General features: G+C 37.9%; 1 protein-coding gene across 1 annotated transcript in view; it reads left to right on the top strand.

Annotated features, from left to right (window-relative positions):
* COL25A1 (collagen type XXV alpha 1 chain) overlaps positions 1 to 18,829 on the top strand; it is a 452,646-nt gene extending 433,817 nt beyond the window's left edge. The window contains exons 26-33 of the mRNA XM_029234563.1: positions 145 to 207; positions 838 to 888; positions 2,945 to 2,971; positions 6,329 to 6,409; positions 9,073 to 9,108; positions 10,711 to 10,764; positions 16,251 to 16,304; positions 18,499 to 18,829. Coding sequence (XP_029090396.1) covers positions 145 to 207; positions 838 to 888; positions 2,945 to 2,971; positions 6,329 to 6,409; positions 9,073 to 9,108; positions 10,711 to 10,764; positions 16,251 to 16,304; positions 18,499 to 18,570 — 438 coding nt within the window. The 3' untranslated portion in view covers positions 18,571 to 18,829. The remainder of the gene's footprint in view (positions 1 to 144; positions 208 to 837; positions 889 to 2,944; positions 2,972 to 6,328; positions 6,410 to 9,072; positions 9,109 to 10,710; positions 10,765 to 16,250; positions 16,305 to 18,498) is intronic.
* Positions 18,830 to 20,996: the final 2,167 nt, after the last annotated feature.

Here is a 20,996-nt window from a genome sequence, read left to right as displayed (position 1 = left end):
TGAGACTAAAATGCAAGGGGATAAATCCTTCTCTTACATTATCATGTGCATGATATTATAAAAATTTCAAGAGGATGATGGATTTGGGGAGAAAATTCAGCTGTTCCTTACTTGACCAGCTCAACTCTTAATGGTTATTTGTAGGGTGCCAATGGAATGAAAGGAGAAAAAGGAGACTCGGGATTGCCAGGTCCTCAGGGTCCTTCCGTAAGTCCATGGGGGCTGAACTTCCATGGTTCCCGAAAAACTCTGAAATGGGCCAATTATTCACCGACTTCAACCTGTGCCAGATGGCTTATCAACAGTAGAAAGGCCATGAACCTCTTGGTCTGTCAAACTGTAGAAGAAATATCTGTCAGCCTTGTACAGCGAGAGACAAAAGCGTCTCAGAGGTCTGAGTTAGAAGTGATTTTTCAGAGGACTATCTAATCCCCAGGAGAAAATCAATGGTTTTCCCACAATGCTTTTGGATAGAGCTCTGTGAATGTAGAACCTACATTCTTTTTTTCTCCAGAGCCCTGTTGTTGCTTAGTGAAATATTTGAGAGTTTAACAGTAGTTGTAGCATTATGGCATTTCTTGGTAATCAGTTGCTTCCTTTTCTTTTAATGTACTTTTGATTTATTCTGGCTTTTGTAGAACAACTGTATTTTTTTTAAGTATTTTTATTCTCACGAAGGAATTTCCAAATGTAGAGAATCAAATGCATCACTTCTTCCAGTATCCTTCTTCCTCTGCAACCATTAATGGCCTTAGCAGAAGCCCAGCATGAGATTCAAGCCTAACTGCCTTATCTAAATGAAGTAACCAAATTCATGTTTATTTTTCGGACATGCAGATCATAGGCCCACCAGGCCCACCAGGTCCCCATGGCCCACCAGGCCCCATGGTAAGTTTCCCTTCTCTCCAAAATATAATCATTTGTTTAAGAGCATGCTACCAGAGGAAACATGAACACACCCCTCAAAACAGCCAGCTTGTATGTTGTACTACTCTCTGTGGAATGGACAAAAAATAGGGGGTGCTTTTCTGGTTGTAAAAGTGTTGTCTTTCACTCTCCCAGGCACATCTGTTGGAAAGAGATAGGGTAGTTTTGTGATAGGAAAGTTGAATAAACAGATTTGTCAAGCTTTACTCCACTCTTAGAGTATGAACATTGGAAAATCATTTTAACCAACCACTGTTCTAGGCCATTAATAGCATAACAAGATTAATAATTGTAGCCATTAACGAATGTTTCTAACCAACTTTGAGGATTGAGACCCTTTAATGAAATGTTCAATAAGAACATTTAGAAAATAATATGATAAAAATTGTATCACTTCCACAGATGATATATATTGTTGGATCTTTTTCTTTTCACTTTTAAATACTTCTGTAAATACAGTGTTTACTGCAAGTATCCCTCAGTGACCAGTGGAGGCAATGACTGTGTCCTCATAGAACTTACGTTCAGTGAGGAAGGTAGCCATTAAACCAGCATAATTCTCCAAATGTCTACCTAATGACAGTTTTGTTAAGGCTAGAACTAGAAGGCAGAATGCTTCAAATGCTTTTGACTAGGATAGGTTGGGGACAAGTCAGGCAGTCTCTAAGGTCACATTTGTCTCGACAGTGTCCCGATAAACCATATGTCTTCAATCATAGAGATTAAATAAACTGTCGGTCACTCTTTCCTCCTGTTGTGCTCCAAGAAAGAACATCATTGGAATGACCTAAACCACAGAGCGTAGCCCCAGACCCAATCATCTATTTCTTACTAAGTGCCATTTCTATTTCGTACCACAAAACAATTATAATTAATCTGATTTTCTTAAAACTAAACAGTGCTTTAAGAATCAAGCAAGTGGCATACTTCTGGCGTTTTTATACTCCCGCCACTTTAAGTTAGAAAATTAAATTTTAAAATGCTATATCCATTCATATCATAAAAGTAATTAGTTTAAAGGAATTTAAAACCATTTCTAAAGTGAAATAAGAATTCTTGATAAAATGGCCATTTCCTGAAAATGTTTATCCGTAACATATCCAAAGGGAAAATATTATTCCAGTGTAGACATATGTAACAAGTATCTGTGTGTTGCTTGCTTAAAAAAAAGAACAAAAACTTTTTCCTACCGTTGTATGATTTTGCTGATGAGTATTTAAATACTCCTGTCTCCAAATAGTTCATTTAAATGACTTGAAAGTTTAAAGCAATCCACAGTAATCTTTAGTTAATATAGGTTGACTAATTAGTCTCTATACTGAGATTTTCCACAAAATACAGGGGAAAAGCCCTGATTCATGAACGTGTTGTGACTTCCTTCCACTGGTAAATAATTTTTACAAGAGCCTTGAATAATTCATCTTTGTAAAAATGAATGCATTCTAAATAATAATGTTTAGCACTCCTGTACTAGAATCCTTTTCTTAGCCTTGAAGAAATAATGCGACAGGGTTCCAAACTTGACTGTCATCTCCTCATTTTCTTGCTCCTTTAGATTTCTTAAAACCTTGGGTCTAGAGCAGTCAGTAATTGAAAAGGTCTCCTCTTCACTGGTACTTAAAGTTCAAAATTGTTTTAGCAAATTTTAAACTCATAAGGTATCTCACATATTCCACCTGGATTTTTTTAAATAGGGATTTGAGAAAGAGAAGTAGTGTGGGTCCACAAACACTTTTTTTTTTTTTCTTCCATATAACCCTGGCAGATTCCCCCCTCCCTCTCACAGGTATTTAGCAGAAAGAATTGCTGTTAATGAATTTCCTATTACAGAGGAATCCAAGAGCTAGAAGGAACTTTCACTAGGTATTAGCATCCGCTGGCCTGCCTCTAGCTATAGCTCAAACAAAAAGATTCTTGTTATACATCTCTTTTGTTACTTTATATAATAGTAAATAGTCACTTCTGCTGGGAAAAAGTAAATCAATTCTTAATTAAAAGCTGTGTTTTCCATTTTCAGGGACCCCATGGACTTCCTGGACCAAAGGTAATCCAACAAATCCCTTGATTATTTGATGGCTGTTTCATTGTTAATCGTGGGGAAGCATGACAGAAGCATGTCTGTCCTGTCTTATTTATTTGTCAAGTAATGTTGATAATCTTTAAGCCTTTAAGTATCCAGATGTTTAAATTTCACAACAGCGAATGACTTACAACAAATTTAAGTGATATCACCTAGAGATGAATTAGTCCTCATTTTGCCTTTTTCCTTGTCACTATGTAAGTTTCTTAAGTTACTAATCATAATATACTCAAAATCAACATTCTAAAAGGAAAAAAAAAGTGAATCTGATGACATTTCTCAGACTAGCCCAGATGCTCTTTCTTAGTATGATATCTTTAGTTGTATATTCAGATGTTATTAGTTGATACTTCTTGCTTGTCATAAAGCAGTACTGCATCTAAATGCTTTAATTATCCAGCGTCTTAATTTTGTACTCCCCCAGAGGTCACTAGTCTAGAATGAGGTGAGGTATATCAAGTATGCTATACTGAGGAGAAGGTTACATCACATACACGTATTCTATACTCTGAATTAACAAGAGAACAATGGAGAATATCCCTTCCCTGGAGAATTATTGCAGTTTGTATTGTGAAGATGGATGAAGGTGCATTCTTTGCCTTTGTGTAGACCGAGAAGACACCTTGGAGGATTAAAATGAGCCCTGAAAGACATGCTTCTTCTTTCAGTGAGCATATGTGATGAGGACGTATGTTCTGATCTCAGCTTTGCCACTGACAGGCTTGTCACCTTGGGGAGATTATATACCCTCTCTAATCCTTCATTTACTCAACTAGGTAACTTACCTCAGAGTGTTGTAATGATTTAATGAGGTGTGATTATAGAACACTTTGCAGAATATCCAGTGCAGCTGTTAATAAACACCCAATAAACGTCAGTTGTTATTGTAATCTTGCGTTTGGATGCTTTGTTCTGAACAGAAGAATTTATCTAGTCCTCAAGACTGCTTGAGAAAAGGTTCCATGACTCTTGCAACCTCCTCAGTAGTGAGTTGATGCATTGAAATGGAGAGGGGGTGAGGGGACACATAAATGCAGTGTTGGCACTAAGGATCAGAAAGCCTAGAGGCGGCCCACCCTCTCCTCTGAGCACTCCCGCTGACCCCCCAGCTTTAGGGGTGGCAGAGGGATTGGTCTGACTCCAGAAACCTGAGTTTCCTTTTTGAGATGAAGCAGGTGACTCACCCAAGAAAGGAAAGAGTTCGTGCCTCTTTATTCTTCTTAGAATGCCTTACCTTCTGATAAGGCCAGTGATTGACAGTGTCTCGGTGGCATGGATTATAGTTTAGGGTAAGAACATTTTTGTTGGGGTCAAAAGAGAGCTTATCTATCAGCTCTGTGGTCTAGGTACTTATCTAGCCTTCTTGGGCCTCCTTCCCCACACTGGATTAAATAATATTTCCTCTGTTGACTTCTGTTTGGATTTTAAGGTACCACTAAAGACCAGATTAATTGTAATGACTCAGGCCAAAGCCACCAAGATTGAGTTTCTAATTCTATGAGTGATTCAGTTACCCCATCACCATTACATTAATAGATGCCCAAGATCCTTCTGATATCCACAGGGCAATGATTCACTTTGCCTACACTTAACTTCAGTTGTTATTTAAATCATAGATTTCAGAGAATTATAAAGTTGAAAACATCTCATAGCTTACCTGTGCTAGTTCCTTGATTTTATAGATAATAAACTATAGGCTCAGGAGATTTAGGTTATTTGCTCTAAATTACTGTGCCAATTAAATGACAGATCTGGGACTAGAATTTAGGTTCAGAGTTGAAATTTGAAATTTTTGCCCCAGAATTTGATTGTTTAAACTTACCTTCTCAGTTAACGCCCATTCCTATCAATGCATGATTCCTCACCAAAGGACTTCCTAGCCTACCAAGGCTGCCCTGCCTATTCATCATCTTAAATCACTTGCTGAATGAAAGTCCACACATGCAAAGCCCTGAATCTCAAGTTTAGACCAGTTAACTGCAGTTGACTACTGAGCCTTGGCTTTAATCTCACATTGACTCTAGCTCTGGGACATCCCCAGGATCACACTTTACCAACCATAGAATATTTGGCTTTCCTACAGTGGCAGCATTACAAACTCCCTCTCCTCAGAGCTGCCGAACTCCATTAGGTCATGCCAATGTGTTTATTATTTTGTGACCCCTTTGAAAGTTCAAATAGCATGGTTCCGTGGATGACTCTAGCTCACTGTTTCCTCGAATTTCCTGATGAGAAGAATCACCTGGGAGACATTAAAAATACCATTCCTGTGCTGCTATGGTCCAGGTGGTGCCCTGGACTCTTTAACAAGTACTGCACTTATTTGCACCATCAAGCAAACGGGGGAAATACTGCCCAGATTAATAATCCCTCCTGCCATGTAAGCATAACCTCTCCCCTCTCCCACCTCTACCACTCAGGACTCTATAGGACATTTAAAACTGAAATCATCTTCCTTCCACAAGTCTTTCAAGATTTTCTTGATGAGATTAATATCTGTACTTAAAAGCTGAAAAGGGAACAGGTCAGAATTCTATTTCTAACATGCTGCTGCCGAGAGAAAATAGTGTATTACATTCTTAGGTTTTTAAAAACAGAGTCAAGAGAATTTATCACTTATCATGGCTTTTGTATTGTCACCTTAAGTTAAATTCAAACCTACTTTATTCTGAGATTGGACAGATAGACAGTTAGTAAAGCCACATGTAAGTTCTGTGATCTTCACATTCTCTCCTAGGATTGGCTCTTTGCTGTCTGTTCTATTGATTAATCCTTGTAGGGACCTGACTTGCAATGTCAGTGAATGAGGATTCACCAAATGGCATTACTTCAAAAGTCAGTTGCTACATTTTTAGCTCATTCCCCTGGGCAAAATGCTTAAAGGCTTAAAATATTCATATATACAACACTGTCCTGCATATTCCAGTTTTCCATTCCAGCAGAGTGAGTCTTTCCTGCTCAGCCTCCTTCAGTATCCTCCACTCCGATTGTCTTTGATTTACTTGGTCAGAACAATGTAGCATAACACCAATTTCCTTGAGGTAAAACTGAAAAATTCGAAGCTCAGACATATACATTTTGCTTGTAAGGAGCACACTTTCTCAGGAGTTCTGCTTCCTAGAATATTATTTAATTGTCAATTTCAGTTTGTTAATTCTTTAAGGTTTTTAGATTATTTTTGAACTGATGCAAGACAAATCTAGCCTGACTCTGCTGTTACCTAAAACTGGAATCTGCAACCATTTCAGAGACTGGCTCTCTTCTCTCGAAGTTGAAACGCCCATGATAGCAACCAAAATCGGCATTTGCTTTTGCATTTAGGGTGAACCAGGGTTAAATGGTGTTAAAGGATTGAAGGGTGAACCAGGTCAAAAGGGTGACAGAGGACCCCTTGGTCTTCCAGTAAGTAAAGAAAACTTTCCATTTCAGTGCAAATCTCAGACTTTTCTTTCTACCCTAAGTAAGAACTCTGGTTTACTCAGTGACCATCTTATGGTTGAGATTTCTGTAACTGGAAAACATACTGTGTTCGCACAGAGCTCGGCCCAGTTTTGTTTTCTCTGATGTCTGCTCTTGTGTCAGAGGAAGACCCCGTAACAAACAATGCCATAAATGTTCTGTCGTTCAATTACATACATGCCAACCTTCCTCTTTTAACGCTGACAATTCTTCTCCCATCACCCTCCCCTTTAAAAAATTATTATGCAGATTATTTCATAATTTCTCCCAAATGTTTTTATTATTTAGTGTAGTGTCAAATCCTCCCTCATTTTTTATTTTTTCTTCTTCAATACCAAAAACCATAGCCCCCTGTTAGTGGAAGGTATGCAGTTGGCCATTGTTGAAGGCGTGGGGTCAGTGCTGTGGTTCCTTACATTAATCAATCATATTGTGGTCTAAATGTTATATGTCGTTTGTGCTGGAAATGCCCTCTTACGAGGTTCTTGCGGCAATAATGGATAGTATGGAAGAAGTATTTTGCAGTTATTTAGAGATTTTTATTTTTAATGAAAAGGAGATTTCCAACTTTCATGCACTTTATGCTAGTCTTCTTACCACAACAACTAAAAAGATATTTTTAAATGATTATTAAATATGAGGGGTTTTTTTGTTTGTTTGTTTTTTGGCTGCACCGTGCAGCATGCAGGATCTTAGCTCCCTGACCAGGGATCGAACTTGTGTCCCCTGCAGTGGAAGCACAGAGTCCTAACCACTGGACCGCCAGGGAATTCCTAAATATAAGTTTTAGTTTCAAGCTTTTCATATGCTGTTTATTCAGTGAATGCAGATAAAAGTCAGTAAAGAACATTATAGATTACATTATTAAAATATGACATAAAATTGGTAATAGAAAGTAGTTTATACACGTCTCCATAAAAAAATTGGTGACTGCTTATTTTATTTTTCCCACAAGTACTGTATTCTAAGTACTAAAGTATTCCTCTTGATAGCCGATGCCTTACATAGATCAGGCACTTAGTAGATGCTTAATATGTATTCATTTATTGAATGATGTAAGCCTTATATTAGAGTATAGGTTAAATCACACCAATTAGATCATGCCACAGGTATAAAACCTAAAACCTGTATATGTGTGAGTCATTAATTCACATTCCAGGTAAATATAATGTTATATAATCAGTGCAAAAATTTTATCATCCCCCTATTTATTTTTAAATTTTAATAATGGCGACTCTGAAGAAAGTATCAAAAAGCAAAAGAAAGTTTGGATTTCTATTTTATTTAAACCCTTAGTCTGATTTCTTTAAAGTTTTCCCTAATTTCAAATCTAGGACTAGTGGTCATTTTTATATAACATTTAGCCGAAAGCTCTACATATGCTAGCATTAAGCGAATGATAACACACGTATTTTTTTTAATTTTAGTCATTGCTAAGTAAATTGAATTTTGCAGTTATAATCTGACTCACAAAAGGATTGTACAGAAGGAATTGTAAAATAAAAAATGAAAAGTACCCCCCAAAATGTATGGTATAGCATCATTTGTAGAGTTTGCAGCTGGAATAAATTTTTTTTCTTCCATTTTGTATTATTAACTACATCTGAAGCATAAAATGGGGAAATAGTTCTGCAACCTTGCCAAGAGATGTATAGAACTAGTGCATTGTCTTTCTTAAATACTCCTTGATCAAATCAACATTTTTAAAGGACTATAAATAAACATTTGAGTTTTGAGATACAAAAGCCATACCAAAAAAGTAATTGCGCTTATAATTGAAAAAACAAGCATCGAAAATGTCATCTTTTGGTCATACATTATGCATAGCCTAGAGTTGAAGGGAAAGAAAAGCATGCATTGCCTGAGAACAACATTCCATTTTTAAAGCATTTCCCATTCAGACTTTGATGCTTGATTACTTGAAGTGAGCTGAGGGACAATGTTGTTTGGGACAGTTATTTCTTTTTGGACTCATGAAGTTTTTCTGGCTTTTTCCTGTTCCTAGAAGTCCCTCTAGTGGTGACTAACGTGAACACAGTAAGAACAATCCAGAAAACACTGAGTATCGTCTGTGTAAAATCCAGAGTCACCCTGACATGTTAAAAGTCTGCATTTGTTATTCACAAATGCTATTTAAACAAATAAAACTAGAGCTGTTTTCTTCTCCTCTGAAATTCTAACTTGATTGATTATTATAATGAGCCCTTTCCTAGAAGATCGACCATTATTTTTTTTTTCAGAACCGAAAGAAATATATTGTGAATGGCACAGTCTTTAGAAAATTAATTTCATACAGAAATTAGCAACCCAGACTGTTACTGGTAACTATTTTAAAGCCCACTTTATAAACCTCATTCACTTGATTTCTAAGTAAGAATTTATCAAATGGAAATGTCATAAAAATGCCATCATCTGTGGGGTGTTTATTGTCACATGGTTTTTTTTTTAACTAACAATTTGTAGCAATGTGATATTCATCCCAGAACCCTGTGACTGCGTATTATGTTGTTTGAAGTGTTACATTTGTTCATCAGTACCTCATACTAATCTCTGTTCTTGTCATTCGTGTTACACCCACCAACCCTGCTACCAACCAAATCACACAGGGAGCATCTGGCTTAGACGGAAAGCCAGGATCCCGGGTGAGTCAGCACCTCAACTTGCTCCAACAGGTTTTGTGGCTAGGAGTTGTATGCTTCAGGACAGACTCCCATCAAATGATGAGGGGTACATAGGACTGGAGCAGAAGAAAGTGGACAAAGATAGGGCAGAAAAGGGAAAGGTAGACAAAGCCTGGGTTGCAGCCTTGTTTGTCATACAGCCTAAACTGCAGAACATCTTTCTGAAGCCGGGGTTCAAGTCTGGATAACTTGTGACGTGGGAAGAATGACCAATCTAATTGGCTTCATTGTTGTAGAATCCCAGACAGATTTTTCCATAACCAATGAACACTTCCTGCAATTCCATGGGAGGGGCCCTCTGAAGGAATCAAAATCACGTGAATTTATTTTAACTTGCTTTTCCTTTTATGTTTATATCCATATTAGAAATGTAACTTCTTCTTTGGAACTAACTTTCAAATCTCTGTTCATTGAAATGACTTGTCTGTCTTCTGTCATTTTGTCTCTTTTCTATGGTTCTTAACAGCTCCATCTCTTAAATTTCAGCTACAGGTCCTCAATATTTAGAAGTCTTCTGAAGATGAACTTTGAGTTCAGGCAGTAAGAAAAAGATCAAACTGATGTTGATAATTCACCAACATTAGAATGAGTTTAAAACCCTGAATTATTTCATATCACAAGACTCATAGAATAAACAAGAATAGTAAAACAGAAATAGGAATACTAAAAAAGTTGTGCTAGAATAGTTTATGTTTGCAAATATCATAATAAATTCATTGCAAATCTAAGCATAGTCTTCCTGAAAACGAGCAAATATACCTGAAGTCCTTGCTACATTTTTAAGAATCAAAAAGAATTCCAAGCTCTTCAATTCTAAAAACCTGTTTCAGGCAGTCATTATTTTCACTGGACCTCAGTGTTCCTATATTCATCCAAATATTATCTCATCTGCCACAGAAATCCTAATCCTGAACCAGGAGGCCAGAGGGCAATTATGCCATTAAATCATCCAGCTGCCTGGTTTGTGCCTTATAAGCCTAGTGACTTGAGCCACTGCAGCAGAACCTATAAGAATAATTCCTTCCTTCTAAGCCCCCTGCTGCTTCCAACAGAACTGAAGAAAGCTTGAAAAGTTAAACACTGTTCTCATTTATTTAAGTTTTTTTTTTTACTTGTATAACTATTCGAGCCTCTTAAACAGCTGAAGACAAGACTTCAGAGCATCTGTGGCCAAGAGGAGTAGGGGTAACTGTAGGGGCAGAGAATGGATGTGAAGAAGAGGTGATGTGAAGCAAAAACAATTATTTTTTCTTAAGATTTTGGGGGCAAAGTGAAGATTTTCCATTTAGTCAGGGAGGAAATATATAATTAAATATGATATACAGTATTTTGTGTGAGCCTTTCATTGAAATAGGCAGTTATATAATTCATCCCTTTTGCATGAGTTTCTGGAAAACTAGTGGCCTGAAAGAAGCAAGCATAAAGCAGTTTGAAAGGAGACGTGTTGTCTTACTGACATTCTAAGGCATCATTCACCCAGGAAAAGTCCAGGATAAATTATAACTGCTTTTCTTACAACCCTTGGGATATGTCTCATATTATATTATTTTTATCTTTTTTTAGGGTACAGATGGCCCTATGGGACCCCATGGCCCTGCAGGTCCCAAAGGAGAAAGAGTAAGTTGCTCCTGAGGTTATTAAGCTGTGACCTAAGGAAAACACAGAGTGTGGCTTTTCCATCTTAGTTGATCTGAGCTGTTCATTTCCCAGAAGAAATAAAGGGCCATCCAATAGTAAATGGAAATAGATGCCATCTTAAGTTCTATTCAGGGTCGTCATGCTGAGAGAATGACAGAGTATTAGGACATGCCTGCCTTAACAACAACAACAACAAAACAGATGCATACAGTTTCATAGCTAAAGTAAATAGCTCAGACCATTCCTCCCTAACCCCTAAGGGAGATGTGTTCATTTGGCCTTAATCCAGAAAGTTGATGTCAATAGGTCTAAACTTTCCAGGACTATATATTCTGGTCGATAATCTTTTATATAAAGCTACTGTATTCATTCAGAATAAGTTATAACTTTTCTAAAGGGAACTTACAAAACCTAAGTATTCTCTGCACAGTTACACATGCTCCTCTTTTTAAGCAAAAGAATAGCCTTTCTTTAACCATAAGGAAATAATTTTAGTGCATTATAAAACAAAAACCTTCCACTAACCTCTCTATTGCTAAGCCATGTTTCCATATCTTTGGGGGGAAAAAAGACACTCAGAGCGGAAGATAAACATCTGATACAAAAAAATGTACTACAGCATCAGCAGCTGGTCATCTGTCTGGAACTTCTCTCCCTCTTTCTCTGTCTTTCTTCTGCTTTTTCTTTTCCTCACCCTGAAAAACTTAGAAGGTTTTTTTTGTATCTGAGTAGAATTGTGTCATCAATTTCCCCACCATCCAGAATAGGATGTAAAGAAAGTATCCTAATGGTGAGGACTTCAAAATGTTGGAATGATTCATTGTGCAACCTTGTGGTCTTTTAAAACTAGATAGAGTTTCATCAGTCTGGGATAATTTGCTTTAAAATAGAGGGCCATGTAGTGATTTCTTTGGCATACATCCCCATCCCATAATTCCATGTCCTATAAAATGAATTCACTTATTCAGTAAGTATTTATCACATTAAGATGTACAAAACACAATGTACTCGTAGTGTGGAATGAAAATGCTCTCCTCCCATTTATGAAGTCTATTTTGCTAATTGTTCTAATGAATTGCATAATAGTAATTGATTCATCATCCTATAACCTTTTATTAATACACTGTATATACTTACTCAGTACTGTGAAGGAAGGAGCTATTTTCCATGATCTCGAAGAGTTTACAATCTAATTGCAGAGGAAAAAAATACCTGCAAGGAATAACTAGATAATGAGGCCTAAGTGAATACAAATAGTACATGCCGTGCATTCAGCGATGAGGAAGGCTGGCTTTACCCAAGAATCCTTCTAGGAAGAGGTGAGTCCTAAAGGAAATAAGTCATCTGAATTTATTTCTAAGGTCAAACAAAAGACTTACGAAGATCATCTTAATTAAAAAGATTTAAAAGCTAAGAGCCTCATGCTGCTGGTGCATTCAAGCATTGTATCAAGAAATCCAGTACATGAACTAAAAATGGAGCGGCAAATCTCAAGTAGTCTAGTGGCAGAAGGCCCTGGAACTCAAGAGGGTTTACCGTTTGGTAAATCAGCTGTTACTTCCGAGAGCTCCACAGTGTCATAAGAGTATCAGGTCTCAGCGCCGGGGTAGAATTCGCCAGGAGAGCAAATGAAATGGCTAAGAATTTGTGAAGGCATAGTTTAAGTCAAATGGTGTGCAGTGTAAAGTGTTACACTTGTATTTACTCAGCATGTTGACTATCTTAACTGGATCAGATATCAGTACTCTCTCCAAGTGCCCCTCTCCCTAAGTGCTAAACTGGAGTGTGATTCTCAAAGTGAATTGATGGAGGTGCCATCTGGACTCTCTTGAAAAAGTTTCAAATTTTAAAGAGGCAGGAATCAAGAAAGGGGTTCATTCTAGAATAGTTCCTCAGTGTAGGCATGCAAATTAAAGATCCTGAATGAAATGAGACCAGCCTAAAAGAAACCAGGCATTTGACAGACAGTGTTATTCAAGAATTGTCAAATACATGACTGGCAGCATTAGTAGTCAGCTCTTCAGAGCACCTATCGTCCTACCTGCAGCTGATTTCTTCATCTTGGCCTTGTAACCACTAAGGAACTGCGTAGAGTGTGTTAAATTTGAGAGGTTCAAAGTTCTTTTGGAATGAATTAATCCCGGAAAAGAAGTTGCACATTCAAGGCCCTGTGGTAATATTTCATTCCTAAAAGTTTTCAAGCTGAAACCATTAAGCTGCTTTTGGCTCCAAGTGACAGAACCCCAACTCAAAATGGCTTAAACAATAAAGAAATTTATAGTTCTGTGTGGCACAATAGTCAAAGGAGGAACTCTAGGCTCTGCTTCTGTGCCCTTTCCAAGAGCTGGCTTTGTCTTCTGACCACAGGCAAGCTGGTTGCAGCGGTCCCAGACCCCCCTCTGGCAAGGCATCGGCAGAGAGCAAACATAGGGACTGTCTTCTCCTGTATCCTCCTTAGCTGTGAGGAAACTGTCCCCAAAGCTTCCCAGCCACTTCCCCTGACACTTCATTGACCAGGATTGGGTCATATGTCCACTTCTGAAGCAGTCACTGGGAGTGAGATGGAATTGTCATTATTAGCTTAAAGTAAGTATTTGGGGTGAGCAATTCTGCAAGAGGATCTCCACAGCTTTAGTGACAGCTGAATTCAAATCAGCCACGGTATATTCATTTTAAAAACAAAATAAAGCTGAAGTACTCAATCAGAGGAGGAAGAAGGGAGTAGGTATATCAAAATGATCTGTGGAGATATTTCAAACCACAGCTACTCTAATCCATTGAGTTTTTACGAATTAGACCAACTCCAGGTTACATGAACCTTCCTTCTAAATCCCCACCTCCCCTCCCATTTACACACGCACACATGCACACACACGCGCGTGCGTGCACACACACACACACCATTACCAACAGCACCACCATCACTTAAAAAATCATAAATAACACTGACAGATCAAACTGAAAGAACTTTATTTTGAATTAGTGCTCTTTGGGTTTTCAAGCCCTTTTCATTAAAAACAAGACCTCTAACTGTACGATAATAACGAGAGCTTCTTTTTATGGACACATTATTTGGCAACATATAATTTCATATTTTATAATCACACTTAATCTTCAGAAAAATTCTTGCAGAATATGTATTACTCTCTTATTTTACAGCCAATGAAACACAGGCACAGAAAGGTTAAGAAAGTTACCCAGGGCCACACAACCAGTCAGTGCCAGAACTGGAATTCAAATTTAAATCTGTTTCATTTGAAAGCCTGGCCACTTTACTGAATGCGATTCCTGCTCTTTCAGTAATAAACATAAAGTAATAATGAGTAAAAGTGCAATAAGCTTTTATCATATTTATTCCCCCAAATCTCCCTATACTATATGTGCCTCTAAGTGACAGTGCTAATTAGCACCAACAACCCCTAAGTTTAAGTTAAAGAAGAATATTGACAGTGACTTGAAATTTGCTCACATGGGAATTTGGAGTGTAGAGAAACACAGAATAATACTTAGATCTGCATGCACAGTTATCAGCTGAACTTGACATTTTACCCCTGGAAGAGATTTGCTACTGTTAAACTTCTTCAGGGGTGTGATAAAAGAAGGTAACATTTTCTTTTGGCCCCTCACATAAACATCATCATTCTCCTGACGTTTCCATATTAAATACTGACAGTTTAATTTTGGAGATGGCAGCAGAAGAAAACACTACTTGAAATGCAGACATCTCTTTTTTTATTATCATAATTTCATATTCCTGGGGCCACCTCCAATTACACTTATTTTTTATAAGCATTCAAGATGATCGTTTAACGAATCAACCAACAAAGGATTGATCTCCAAAATATATAAACAGCTCATGCAGCTCAGTATTAAAAAAACAAACAACCCAATCCAAAAATGGGCAGAAGACCTAAATAGACATTTCTCCAAAGAAGACATACAGATGGCCAAGAAGCACATGAAAAGCTGCTCAACATCACTAATTATTAGAGAAATGCAAATCAGAACTCCAATGAGGTATCACCTCACACCAGTTATAATGGGCATCATCAGAAAATCTACAAACAACAAATGCTGGAGAGGGTGTGGAGAAAAGGGAACCCTCTTGCACTGTTGGTGGGAATGTAAATTGATACAGCCACTATGGAGAACAGTATGGAGGTTCCTTAAAAAACTAAAAATAGAATTACCATATGATCCAGCAATCCTGCTACTGGGCATATACCCAGAGAAAACCATAATTCAAAAAGACACGTGCACCCCAATGTTCATTGCAGCACTATTTACAATAGCCAGGTCATGGAAGGAACCTAAATGCCCATCGACAGATGAATGGATAAAGAAGATGTGGTACATATATACCATGGAATATTACTCAGCCATAAAAAGGAACAAAATTGGGTCATTTGTAGAGACGTGGATGGATCTAGAGACTGTCATACAGAGTGAAGTAAGTCAGAAAGAGAAAAACAAATACCGTATATTAATGCATATATGTGGGACCTAGAAAAATGGTACAGATGCACCAGTTTGCAGGGCAGAAATAGAGACACAGATGTAGAGAACAAACGTATGGACACCAAGGGGGGACAGTGGCGGGGGTGGTGGTGGTGGTGGTGTGATGAATTGGGCGATTGGGATTGACATATATACACTAATATGTATAAAATAGATAACTAATAAGAACATGCTGTATAATAAAATAAGTTTAAAAAAAAAGATTATTATTTAAGCTGAGACAAGCTCTGCTACTTAAATAGGTACATGGAGAGAGAGTGATGAGTTAGTAAATTCCTACCTTATCAGGCACTGAGTAGAAAGCATAAATGTTTTTAAACCCTCTTTTTCCGAAAGGAAGCAAAACATACATGATTGTATTGATGTGACTTGATTCATGAATTATGCAAATATTTACTGATGTGCCGGACACTATTATAAGCCGTGGGCATGCAGTAGGGAAAAAAGCCAGGGCCCTGGCACCCTAATATGGAGATTCCAGTGAGGGGCTCAGCAGAGAATAGACAAGTTATAACGTGGGTATGTCTCCTGGTGTATGAGCACCGTGAAGCTCATTTAAGGGCAGGGGCAGTCAAGGAGGAAGGGCTTGCTGAAGAGACATTTGGGGGAAAAAGAATTTTCTTATTACATTTTTGAAAAAGTAGTAAGTTAAAATAATTAGTAACAAACATTTCACAGTAAGGCCAAAGAAACCCAAGCACCACACCCTAGATATGCAAGTCCTTTTGCACCGCTGGGCAGACAGTCCTTCTTTCAAAGGTGATTCTGTAAAATATGCTAACATGGATTTCTTTTGCTCTATCACTGGCAGCGGCCCTGAAAGAGCCTGACTCTTTGGAATTTTGATAGAATGATACTTCAAATAGAGGCTTTAGCCACAGGCCGTCAGGGAAAGTGTGTGAATATAGGTGTTTGTTTATGATTTGCACTTTCACCTTTCATTATAGGGTGAAAAAGGAGCTATGGGAGAGCCGGGACCCCGAGGACCGTATGGTCTTCCCGTGAGTTCTCTTGTCTCGCGATGGTGTTTCCCTTCAGCATGTATAGATGACCTGTCCCTGGCGTGGTTAACCCTCCCCTCGTGGGGAGACTAATCCCATTAGAGGAGCAAAGAACAATCCACTAATTCTCTTCAACGCCAATGTAACTGTGTACTTCAGAGATAGGTCATATTTGTGTCGTATTCTTACACTCACATACAGACACCCACACACTTCACCAGATTGAGAGGATCAGAGGTTGTCCATGAGATGGACAGTGCTAACCTGAAAGGGGGCTTTTGACTGTCAGATAACCCCTCCTTGGGCCATCTGACCAGACCCATAATTGGCCCTTCCTTGGGAGGTCATTGTACCAGAAGTGGGTGTGGAAGCTTAATTTTAAAAACTCTCTTCAGACTTTATCTGTTCTCATATATCACTTACAAAAACTGCTCTTGCTAATAAAAGGTATTTCTCAGATTGATGTTTCTGATGACTTTGATGTTTCTGACCTTTCTAAATTACCGTGATGACAAGTGATCTTCAGAACAGAGAAGGTTGATAGTGTTCTATCTTCTGAAAATTCTCAATTACACCCACTTCAAATTGAGAGCCTCGGGTTTGCTTCAGAATATTATCTTTGGGATAATTGTAAATGATTTGATGGGGTAGGGTAGAACTACAGTAGAAGCATATACTGTTGTCTCAAGGTTTTTAACCCCTATGTATTTTCCACGTACCTTGTACTTTCTAGTTTTTATGAATTGAAATAATAAGCTCAAACCATGATTACTTAATTGTATTTAACAATAAACAGTTTTCACATTCTTTACACACTTATGAGCTAACTACTAAGTTGTCAAACTAAAGTAGCATAGATGTGCTTATAATGTTAGTGCTGGTGTGTTTTTCAATCAACTAAACAGTATTTTTGCTTTTGACTTACTCTTAGATTGATAACTTGAATACCAAGCATTAAACTTCAGCAAAATAACAGACTACTTAACCTGATATAGAATAAAAACATTTTCATGACACTTACCTGCAACATTAACAGTCACTTCACTTGATTTACTGAAAGAAATTTGTGTTACTAATCAATAGAGGATCTTTTTCACATTTCTGAATTAGTTGTTTTTATATTAGTGTTGCATGTCCAGGCAGCCTTAAATAGAATAATAACCTATTCGTGAAACTTAGGAACACTAATGTAGCTACTATGATTCTTTGGCAGGGGAAAGATGGAGAGCCTGGTCTTGATGTAAGTAATACCTACAATAAACATCTTCCCATTATAATAGATGCTGATGGTCTCCATCATCAATAACAGCAAGAATACTTCTAATATTTTTCTGTGCACAGCATATATTGCTGTGTGTGTAGACAGCAATATGAAATAAACCACTAGGGTTGGCATGAGATAGACATAAGAGCAAAAAGCATAATTATCTAGTATGAAATTAATAACTGACAGTTGATAGAGGCACTTCAAAATACTTTCCCAAATTAGACACTCAACATGAGTGGTTAAATTACTTATTTTAAAATATGCATAAAATCGAAGTATCTTTCACATGCCACCCTTAGGGAATGGTATGTTTATTCTCAAAGCTATTATGCAGTAGTTTTCTTTTTAGCATAAAGTCTCTATATATCTTATAGCAACATAATTCTATAAAAATAGAGAATGTCGAAAGTCAATCCCTCCTAAAATGATTACTGCTCATCCTGTATTTCTGTGAATAATAGCAGTAGCAAAAAGTAATAGTAGTTACTCTTTATTGGGCACCATTTGTCTGCAGACATCATTCTGGTACTTTACATATATCATCACATTTAATGCTCACACCAGCAGATGTGTAGTATTAATAGGTATTAACCTCGTCTTATGGTCAAAGGACTAAAATGGTGAAGTAAGTTTGCCCGCAGTCCCACAAATCAGAGAACTTGCCAGGATTCAAACTAGGATCCTGATATTCTCTCCACTATACATTTCTTTGGAGAAAAAGCAAGAAACATTTTGTTTACAGATATTTGAGATGTTAGGAAACTGTTATTTCTAAGTGCCACTTTACCCATCTAAGTTTTGAGACTTGAGGGCATGCCATGTTTCTTTATATTTGCGTTCAGAAACATGAATTCTTAAGGTTTTTTTCAATATGGTGTTGCCACAGTTATACCAATAGATCTTTTTGGTTTTCTTTTTATCCTATAGGGTTTCCCTGGTCCACGAGGCGAGAAGGGTGATCTAGGAGAAAAGGGGGAAAAGGTGACCTCTCCAGCCTAGCATGTGCCTGTTTGATTTTTCTGCTTCTGTCTGCTTTGTTGTTCAACCTGTGTGATTCTTTCATACGTCTAATCTTTCTCCATCCTGTGCTCCAAAAACACTCTGATGTCTGATCTGAAGAACCACATCTTCACAGAGGAATAAAGGCTACACTGCAAGAAATAAGGGCACTGTTAGCACAGAAGAAAAGAATTATAATCCCCAGATATCTGGGCTACAATCTTTGGACTACCTGACACCAATTAATTGAAAGATGAAGTTTTCAGGGGTTTTTGAAAATGGGGGTGGGGGAGGCATTTATGACATTGAGTAAAATTAAATAGCACAAATCTGCAACAGTCTTCTGGCAGAGCTCAGCTAACCCTGTAAATTCAGCATCTCATTCATCTTCACGACATTCCCAGTAGAGACAGAAGATATGTCCTGTATCTTTTTTTTTTTTTTGATTGGAAAGTGGAAGGCAAGCAGTATGCCCGATAAACCCAGTGAGTCCATTACGCAGGGACCAGGACTTGTTGCCTTCGGACGCTGTAGATACTGTTTTTTCTTTTTTTTTTTTTTTTTTGCGGTACGCGGGCTTCTCATTGTTGCGGCCTCTCCCATTGCGGAGCACAGGCTCCGGACGCGCAGGCTCAGCGGCCATGGCTCACGGGCCCAGCCGCTCCGCGGAATGTGGGATCTTCCCGGACCGGGGCACAAACCCGTGTCCCCTGCATCGGCAGGCGGACTCTCAACCACTGCGCCACCAGGGAAGCCCGTGAATACTTTTTGTATATCATTCTTTGACATGGGAGACAAAAATTAGCAAGAGCCTTCATGTGTTCATTCCCACAAAGAGAGAACTATGCTGATTAACACTAACACTGACACATTATCCTCGTAAAAGCGTCTGTTCTCCATAAAGCTTGAGGTTCACTAGAATATTACTGAAAAACGATTCCCAGAGCCTGTTAAAGTCAACATTCATATGACAACACTTTCCGTTGAGTGATTATTCTGAGTTGATTAACCCATCAAAAAATGAATGGAGTCCAAAATTAATAATACCCAACACAGCGGGTGTCAGTCACACCTATGTGAAGAAGAGTCCACTCCCTCCCAATGAAGTTTAAATCAATTTTACTTCACGGCAATGATGTCACTTGCTGAGGAAGAATGTCGATTCATCTTGCACGAGTGAGCAATTTACTCCCGAAAGCTCCTCCCATCTTACTTCTTATCACACCTGCTCGCATTTCATTTCACCCTGGCATCTCGGGTCTTTGTTTTTGATCATGATCAACTAAACCACACAGAAGTTCTCTCTTTCCCCGATATTAGAGAAACCCAAATGGCTTTGATTCTGAGCCTTCTGATGCAATGTTTTTGGCACACAGGAGATAAATGTGGAGCTTTCACTCACACAGAAAGGATGCATTAATTGGAGTGCATATCTCGTCTATATCTGTTATGTATATGTCTTTGAATATTCATGTTGTTTCGCTTCTGAAATTATTCAGACTTATTGTATCTGCCATCCTGATTGCAGAATGAATACACTAATTTAAATATGTATTGCATAGTATTTTGTATTCTGTACTGCACCAGCTTCTTGTCTATAAATATGCAGAGGTATTTGTTAATGTGAAACAGCTGAGGTGCATTCCTTACTTCTCCTCCTTTTGCCTCCTTGCCTTAATTCCTCCATCCCTATGATCCATGCAGCTTTCCACAACCTTTACCTTGATTCCTAAATACTAATTTCCATGGCTACATTCCCACCATGTAATTATCCTGCCTACCTCATTTTTAGCATTAGCTCAACTGAATCCAAACTGCTTTTCCTCTCTTGAACAGAATTTTTTTTGTTGTTTTTTTGGCTTTTGTTACCTTGTGAGCAAGCTGGAAACCCATTTACCATTGTGAACACCTGGCATGAGACCAATAACAGTGAAATAAAGAACATCTTTGAGTTTATAAACAAGTCTGTTTCTCCAAGTGGCATTGCTGAGAAATCTTAGCACTTTTAAAATTTGTTTATCTGACTTACTAAGGAAAGTATTTGCTTTTAGTTTCCTTAAAAAGAATGTTAAAAGAAAGAGTATATTTTTAACACACTGAATATGTTTAAATGAGAACTAACTACAAAAAATGTCAGAAAGTTGGATTCATTTCAAAAAGATAGAAGCTGCCAAGATTTTTTCCTTTTCCTCTGGCTCAATGTAGCTTTCATCTGTTATAGGATTAGAAAAAAAGCAAGTTGGCAGGTACTGAAAATTGGGTGAAGTCTCCATTATTCCTCTGAACTTCACTGCCACTGGCTGGATTCAATACAGTTGGTATCTGTCATCTTCACCAAAGCGATGGCAGGAACACCTCATTCACAAGGACCACGGCACTGGGGTCTAAGTCAGCACTGATTCTCCTTTCTGATGTGTCAGCCTTCA

Source organism: Monodon monoceros, unplaced genomic scaffold (assembly GCF_005190385.1).
Source record: "Monodon monoceros isolate NGI ecotype Baffin Bay Population unplaced genomic scaffold, NGI_Narwhal_1 Super_Scaffold_20, whole genome shotgun sequence".
Taxonomy (NCBI): Eukaryota; Metazoa; Chordata; class Mammalia; order Artiodactyla; family Monodontidae; genus Monodon; species Monodon monoceros.
Note: the sequence above shows the minus strand (reverse complement) of the source record. Positions and strands in the feature narration are given on the sequence as shown.